At 42.0% G+C, this 8,839-nt stretch overlaps 1 protein-coding gene across 1 annotated transcript in view; it reads right to left on the bottom strand.

Moving 5' to 3' along the window:
* LOC104162154 (protein eva-1 homolog C-like) overlaps window positions 1-8,839 on the bottom strand; it is a gene marked incomplete at its 3' end in the record, with an annotated part of 101,996 nt that overhangs the window by 38,183 nt on the left and 54,974 nt on the right. The window contains exon 2 of the mRNA XM_009700818.1: window positions 5,041-5,255. Coding sequence (XP_009699120.1) covers window positions 5,041-5,255 — 215 coding nt within the window. The remainder of the gene's footprint in view (window positions 1-5,040; window positions 5,256-8,839) is intronic.

The raw sequence follows: 8,839 nt of genomic DNA, 5'->3' as shown, positions 1-8,839 counted from the left end.
GCAAGTTGCTGCTGATTTCAGTACGTGTATATATGAAGACAGAAGTTAGCCCACAATGTCTTTGGTAAATATCTGGGAGCAGAAATATAACAGATAAGTGCCTCTCCGGGGCTTTTTATTTTCCTTCTAAGTAAGCTTTGCCCCAGGGCTTTCTGTTTTCCTTCCAAATAAGCTGTGGTTTTACTTTTCTGTCAATTTACCACAATGAGAATATTGCAAGTAATCTGCTCTAATCTAGTTTTCTGGTAATAAGCAATAATTTTAGGCCAACCATTGAACATTCTTCCATACAGACCTTGAGTGGTTTATTGCTAAAAACAAGTGACATCAGGAATACTGATCCAGGAATGAGCAGCTGCAGAAAGCTTTATAAGCAAACTACTCCAGAACTCCTCCTCTTCAACTGAGCAGCTTCCTTCAAATATAAATGTACCTCTATGTATTTTTGCAGGTAGAAGTTGGGCATTGTGAGCTTGGCTAGAAGTGACTAGGTTTCTTACTAAACAGATTCACTTATCAGGAGGCACTTATCACCAGGCAGTGCAGAACACTTAACACTCCTATTTCTCCTTTGTCCTCTGTGCCAGCAGTTATGTGTTCATCTGAATAAACATACACTGCTGCTGTATATGTTTATCAGTTTCCTTATTTCCCCAGAGGCAAGATCTTGTGAGATGTCCCCATGGCAGGGAAGTGCAAATATATGCTGTAATGTGACAGGTGAGAAAAGCATGGCATAAGGGAGAGGTTAAAGCAGATGAGGATGGTCCCCAGCAGACCTCCTCAGAGTAGAAGGTGTCTCCATATGTTCCCATGTCACGCCCTGCTGTGGAGCAATGTAATTTAGCTTCTTCTCCATTCTCTCACACTAAAAAATCAGACATTGAGAGGATTAAAAATGGGCTTGACCAACCCTATCTGGGTAACATGGGACAGAGCAAGAGAAAAACTCCACTGTGAAAGCACAATGCACAGACCTACCAAAAATCTTCAAGCTCTCAAAACCGTTAAGTTGCATGCTTAGACCAACTGCACCTGCACAATTGCTCCAAAGGGGTAAAGGTACGTGGGAGTTACAGGTCATCACAAAGACACCAACACACAAAGGAGCACGCTAACGCAGCTCTGCTCTTCAGGACCCACACTAACATCTTTTCAAGACCCTGCTTTGACGATAGAGATTTTCTAGCGGGCATACAGTTCATCTCTCTGTATAAATTACGCAGTGCAGATAAACACCCTCTTAACTACCACCAACCATTTTCACTGGCATGATTTCATGTCCCGGTTTTGGCTGGGATAGAGTCCATTGTCTTCCTAGTAGCTGGTACAGTGCTGTGCTTTGGATTTAGGATGAGAATCATATTGATAACACACTGATGTTTTAGTTGGTGCTAAGTAGTGCTTACCCTGAGTCGAGGACTTTTCAGTTTCCCAGGCTCTGCCACCGAGGACAGGCACAAGGAGCTGGGAGGGAGCACAGCCAGGACAGCTGACCCAAACCAGCCAAAGGGATATTCCATACCATAGAACATCATGGTCAGTATAGAAACTGGGGGAGTTGGCTGGGAGGGGCCGATCGCTGCTTGGGGAGGGGCTGGGCATCGGTCAGTGGGTAGTGAGCAATTGTGTTGCGCATCACTTGACTTTCTTGGGTTTTGTTCCTCTCTCCCTCTTTGTTATTTCCTTTTTCATTAGTAGGAGTAGAAGTAGGAGGAGGAGGAGCATATTATATTATATTTTATTGCAATTATTAAACTGTTCTTATCTCAACCCACGGGTTCTACCTTTTTTCTAATTCTCCCCATCCCACTGCAGTGGGGTGGAGGGGGAGTGAGCAACCAGCTGCGTGGTATTTAGTTGCCAGCTGAGGTTAAACCATGACGTTTCAATATGCCTAAACAACCTTAATATTCAAGGATTCACTTTTCTGGGCAAAAGATGAATAGATTTTGGTCCTGGCAGCTGTTCTTCCTGATCTACAAGCAAGAAAAGAGATGGTTGACCCATCATAAAACTCCTCCTCAGAAAACTCCTTTGCCAAGGCAGGACAGTTTGCACTGCATGGCTCCATTTTACCAGAGCCAAGAAGGCTCCAGATGTTCCTTTTCTCTATCCCCCATCCATCCCTCCTGGCTGGGACAAGGACATTGTGCTCTATTACTTCGCAGTCAGGAATACCCTCTGCAGGACTCCATAAGGAAAGTACGAAGAGCCAATACCAGACCAGACTGTTAATTAACAGCACTAGTGCCCTAAATTAGCTTCTATTATTAAAGGATGAGTGGGAATTTTCTGCACTTTCATCTTCAAAATATCTCAAAGATGCTTCACAAATACAATACAAACCTCTCTTTCCTTCCTGCCATAGATCTCATGTCACTTGTGCTAACTCTGGTCTCCCCTGTTAAACTGAGTGAGGGGAATGGGGGGAGCTGTTTAAAAAGCAAATAATGTCTGGCTTTCAACACAACTTTATTTTGTTGTTCTAATCTCTCCATATTCATGTGACTTGATCTAAAAGCTACAAGAGACCAACCGCATCAAAACTGAAATCCCAGTCTGAATGTCCAAACTCTTTGTGCATTTGGAAATCTCCCACTGAATCTGACATTACGGTGTTAGAATAACAGAAATGCGTAGTTTGGGGTCACTGCCTTAATGTCTTGGACACGCTCTCCCAAGTGTCTGCATTTCATTTCAAACAAAAACAAGTGACTAAAGCAAGGGATCCTGGCAGCCAACCTCATAAGGCTGGATTAGTAGTGGATGTCTCAGTGTAATCAACCCTTTCTTTTCCCTTTTTAACACAGAAGCAATATCTGAACTGGACATTTACAGGGGAGAGAGCTTCTAAATGGGAATTAACTTTTACTCACAGGTAGTGTTTGCAGGGAATAGTATTAATAACTGTCCCTTACACTCTATCCAGGTCACTCTCCAGAGAAGCAGCAAATTTATGCAGTCATGGGTTTGATTAGACACAGCAATTTTATATATTTAATTTGGAAGGGTTTGGTTTGGCTGACTTTTTAAATTACTGACAATCAGAATACACACACAATTGGTCCTGCCTATAGCAGCCATATATGTTTCAAACCCACAAAAATACATGCAATTTCCTTGTCTACAACTTTCCAATTTTCCTACATACATGCATTTCCTACCAGCAAGCTGCAGGCAGCTTGCCATTCAGCTTGAGGAGTTCCTGGCTTACCCTTCAGAGAGGCCTCACCCCCTCCAGGATTGGGAAAGAAGACAAGATTCGTCTTTGGCATTCGGACTCAACCTACCCTGGCCAAGCACACCACATTGAGGTTTCAAAGCCACGTTTGGGGGCACCAAAGAGGCACTGTGGATCTCCTCCAAAGAGAATTAGGAACTTGCCCAAGGTCCCCCAAGAAATTTGTGGCAGAACAGAGAATGTCAGCTACTTCCCTAGCACATCTGCATCCCCAAAAATGGGTGAATAGGAGTGCTCTGGTCTCAGTCATGTAACAAACGCACTACACAAGAGATCTGCTTCAAGGCTACCTACAGGGAACACAATTCTGATAAATAGAGGAGCTGTAATTACAAGAACTGTTGGAGGCAAAGCTAATGGGTGACAGTTGTGAGGACATAAGGAGCTAAGCCAGGCAGGTAAGGATTTCTTTTCAATCCCTCCTGCACATAGAACCATGGCATGGAAAGCCAAAGGTTACATCTTCCCTGTTCATAAGTTCTTCCAGATGCCTCAGGTGGGTCACTCGCCCACAAGGGATGAGGCTACACACATAGCCATCAACCACACTGGTAAATGAAATGTTTCAAGTAAATTTTGCAGTAAATCAATAAAAGAAAGAAGGGAAGGCTAGCCTCTGCCAAAGTTTTCAGTCCATGTTCTCCCACCCTAAACAACACAACTGGCTCTTGTCCGTTGTATTACCAACTTTCATTATCATATCTGGGAAAACCTTCCACTGACAAGGACCATGTACTCCCGTACTAAAACTCAGTCATATATTGTGCAGTGGAAGTGTTATGAGGGCAACTGCAAATCTGTCAGCTTGAGGGTTACACTACAGGTAAACGCCAACCCTGTGCAATTTCTTGAGAATTTACCACTGATATTTGGAAGCCAAAGCACTTGTATCAACTTTAAAAAAAAGCTGTAAATTCCTCTTAAAAACCCTGGATGCAAGAGTGAGAAATGATGTGGGAAACTCTGGCCTTTAGTCAAATTATAAAAGAAATTATTCACTAGCCCTGTAGGTTCATTAATCTAGTTCTGCTATAAATTTTTATTATGAGTTATTATTGATTCATAGCCATAAACACACTAGATGTTTGAGATCTTTGCCCAAAAGTTTTCACAGTCCCAAAATCCTGCACTTGGAAAGATTTGTGCTTACTTCAACATCCAGGAGCAGAACCCATTCATCTCAACATCAGCCAACTCATGTTTCTAATTTTAGTTGTTCTTACTGACAGTTGAGTAACACTGGCACCTTCCAAATAATCCTTTTATTTGATGATGTCACATGTGCTCTTGGGAGGATACATATAGTCGACATCACCTACAGAAATGGACAGAGCTGATTAACTGCTGCTTGGGACATTACAAGCTTAAGTGATGTATGATCACTTATAGTGATCTAAATGAGCCAAATGAGTCAGAAGAAGTAAAGCCAAGGATTCTCTCTGGGTTTCAAGTTGCCAAAGTAAAAGCCTCTTGAAATAAGATCAGTTCTGAAATAGAGAGAACGCCACAGCAACTTCTGAATGTGTTGAAAAAGCTGTGTAATTCTGTTTCAAGCACATTCCTGAACAGTTACTGACTAGAGTTGCAGCAAAATTAAGAAATTCATCAGCAAAATCTAATTCAGTCCCGCCTAAACTACAAAGATGAATGATCCACTAAGCTGTGTGAGATGTCAGTGCTCCCATGCTGGGTACCACTGCTTAATACAGGTCTATGCAGCACCAGCACAGAAAGCTGCTGCCTGGCCAAGGAAAGATGAAGTCCAAAATGAACCAATCCAGTTGTACATGTAATACCTGAAGGGAAGTGCCAGCTGAACAAGCAACATCTTCTTTAATTAAAGTTGCATAGGAGTGGGGATAGCGAGAAGGACACATCTGATGACTTGGTACAATTCGGCCATAAAAAGAAGACTGGATGCTGATAGTGGTTCTGTGAGGACATCTCAGGGAGACATATTCTCCATCACAGGCATGGTCAGTGTAATTCTTCAGTACTTGTGATATGTAACCTGCAAAAACCATGACAAAAACCATCATTAGTGAAAGGTAGTTAATATTTAGGTGATTTACAGCAGTGCAGTCTAACAAACACACAACTAACAAGCAATGAGGGATGCAGATTTTATTACTCATCTCAACAGGCATGCAAAGGAGAGAGACAATGACATGGTAGCGGGTGAGGCTTGGTGATTTGGCCTTCAGCCATGCTATATGTCCTTAGTGGAAACAATATTCAGATGCTCCAAACTCTTAGTCCAATCATACCACTTATTTACATTGGCATATCTGTCAAGTTTACAGGAAATGCAGCTGAGACAGACTCATCATTTAGACCACATCTAGACACCACATGCAATTTTTGGGCCCCCAGTACGAGACAGACTTCAATAAACTGGACTGAGTTCAACAGAGGGCCACTAAGACGGTTGGGAGCTGGAGCGCTTGCCCTGTAAGAAGTGGCTTGTTCAGCCTGGAGAAGAGACAGCTTTGGGGGAAACTAATAGCAGCCTTCTAGTATTTACAGGGAGATTATCAACGTAGGAGAATGAGAGATAACAGACACGAAATGAAACAAAAGTTTCAGACTGGGTATGTGGAGCAACTTTTTCACTGTGAGGGCACTCAAGAAGTGGAGCAGGCTGCCCAGAGGAGCTGTGCAGTCTACATCCTTGGAGGTTTTCAAGACCTTACTGGGTAAAGCCCTGAGCAACGTGGTCGGACCTTCTAGTTGACCCTGTTTTGAGCATGAGATTAGACTAGAGAACTGAAGTCCCTTCCAACCTCACTTTTCCTGTGAACTTCTGAGCATGGGCAAGAAAAGTCCAGACACAGAGCCAATAAAAGGAAAGTCAGGATTACAGTTGGTTGTATGAGGTCCTATTCCATCATGGCACACCAGTCACATCTTTGATCTCCTGTCACAATATACCATTTTAATTCTTCTGGTTGCACCTTCTGTTCTAGGCCTTTGACACAAAAGCTTTGCTTTCTCTCCAATTCTGCAAAGTTTCAGTCTTTTTAGAAGGCAAACAGTATGCAGAACCAAATCTCTCCTTGTTTGTTAGAGGATGACGTTATCCACAATAATAAAGTTGTTAACAAGAATGAAGCATGGAGACAAAGCTTGGTTAAAGTTACACGAAGTTAAAAGGACTGATTTCAGTTAGGTTGCCATGGCAACAGCCAAACAAATCCTGACTTTGGCATGAGGGGAAATCACTGTAGTTGCTGATACAAAGACATCTGTGCAGGGAACGCTACAGCATGTCCCATGTCAGCTTCAGTCACAGTCCCATTCAACCCTACAGACTTGGTCTCTGTAATGAGTTTGGAAGTCTTATTCCCACTACTGGCCACCAACACCTTTTCTTAAGAGGTAGAGGAAGACAGGGACAGGGCATTGTGGGATTGCTGCTCATAGACTCTGTTCTGAAGAAGTAGAGCAGAGAGAAAAGACAAAACCATTAAGAGAAACGAGTAATCCCTGGACAAATTCCTAAAAGGGAACCTGAGGTATATCTTACACTTGTTTATAAAAAATGGCTAAAATGCAGCTATTCTCTTGGTGGCCCATGATCATAAAATAATTTAGGCTGGTACCTCTGCAAGTCATCTAGTCCAGCCTTCTCCTCAAAGCAGAGCCTTGTGTAGTTCTGAAGACCTGGCCTGACTTAGACCAGGTTTCCCAGGTCCTTGTGCAGGTCTGCATACCTCCAAGGATGGGGCATCCACAACCTTTCTGGGCAACCTATGCCAATGCTTAACAACCTTCCCAGTGAAAAACATTTTCATTACATGCAATTGGAACTTCCCGTGCTATGACTTTTCTTGTTCCCTCTGTTTCAGGGAAGTGGTCTGGGGATAAAATTAAGTACTGGAGTATATCTCCTTTCCCAGTCAGTAGAATGCATGCTCTGTGTGGTGCTGTACACCTAGTCCTGGTGTCAGATCAGCTCTTCTCCCTCAAAAGTAAGGCAACTACACTAGATGGACATCAGGAAAAGCAAACTACAAACAAAACCAGAATATAACACAAAATATTAAACCCCACTTTCCACACTGTTACTCCTATGCATTAGGACTTTTCCCTGAGGCTAACCTATTAGGGACTCAGAGAAATACAACCAAAGTGCAGTCAAGACTCTACTGGCTCCTCTGAATATTCAATTACTCTGTCAGAACAGCCATCCTAGAGCATGCCTTTCATATTACCAATTCAGGATCAGGGAAGGTTTCAATCCCTGCAATTAGTGCAGATCACTTGTTGAAACAACTCCTTCCTCTCGTCTTCATCAGCAATCTCAAAATAACTTGAGTTCGTTCAAGCTCAAGATATTGATGGGATCGAATGCTTTGCTGGTGACTGGCTAATAATAAACAAAGCACAAGGTCTGAAACATCCGGCACTGACCACTGTCTGAGAGAAGATACTGGATTAGGCATTGGCAGGATCAGGGATGACATGATGTTCTTCAAAGAGCAAAAGGAAGTGGTTGTAGAGAATTAATGCTGGGGTTTTTTTTCTCTTTAAGTGTGTCAGACTTCCACTACATTCACTGGTAGTTCTTTTGAAAGTGCTGGCAGTTCGTTACCCATTGATTTATGGTTCAGTAACCCAAAATCTGAATTGCTTTCAGCATCCTTGCTGTATTTTCGGTAACAAGTCTCCAGTGACCTTTTGTACCACTACACATGGTACCAGGGAGGGAACTACTAGGATGCTCTTTACTGAATGAAATGCATAAACATGTAGCCAATGGCAGGTGTTTGAGGACTTCAATGGCACTTATATACCAAGGTAAGAAGCACTTAATAAGCACACAGCTTACAGAGCTCTTTGACTCTTTCCTGGCAAGCACGAAAAAAATCTCTTCTGGATGGCTGCAACAAACTATTTTATTTTAATAAAACAATACAGCAGATCACCGATCAGCTATTCATAGATGACAGAATATGACAGTCAAGAAGCTGAGATGATAAAGGTATTATCAAATGATGTTATCATTCCTCATCAAATATGTGTCTCTGCATTATTATCTGCGATACAAGCTACAGTCTTACAAGTGTCCATTCCCAACAAAGATAAGGCAGGCTGTTTTTAAAGATGGCCAAAGACATTTGCCACTTCTTTCTTCATCCTCAAATTCTGGGATGTGAAATCAATATTGTTGGATCCAGGACCTGAAGGTAAGCAATTATTTGAGGAAAACATCCCAGTTGTACTGCTACAGTCAAATCTACTCTGTTTTGTCATAGTTCATCTTGGAATAAGAGTGACATAAATTCTTATGACTTTATCAGGAAATTTTTTGGTGGTTCACTTATTAGCCTGTCTAGGGAAGACAATGTTAGAGCAGGTGGTAATCTGAGCTTTTCTTTCAAAATACATATTTCATTAGAAAGCATGGCAAAAGTAGAAAACAAATCTAAAGCATTAAACCCACCAAATCTTTTCCAAATGCTACACATTTTGAAAATCTAGGATAACAAAAACAATCTCAAAATCTTTTGGGTTTAAAACTTTTCTTTTTTCAAGGATTGTGTTGAGGACATGGAATCCTTGTTGGTGAGCATCCATACTCCCAAATTAAAG

This window comes from Cariama cristata, unplaced genomic scaffold (genome assembly GCF_000690535.1).
Source record: "Cariama cristata isolate BGI_N322 unplaced genomic scaffold, ASM69053v1 scaffold15695, whole genome shotgun sequence".
NCBI classification, from domain to species: domain Eukaryota; kingdom Metazoa; phylum Chordata; class Aves; order Cariamiformes; family Cariamidae; genus Cariama; species Cariama cristata.
The sequence above is the reverse complement of the archived record's forward strand: the minus strand, read 5'-3'. Positions and strand labels throughout refer to the sequence as shown.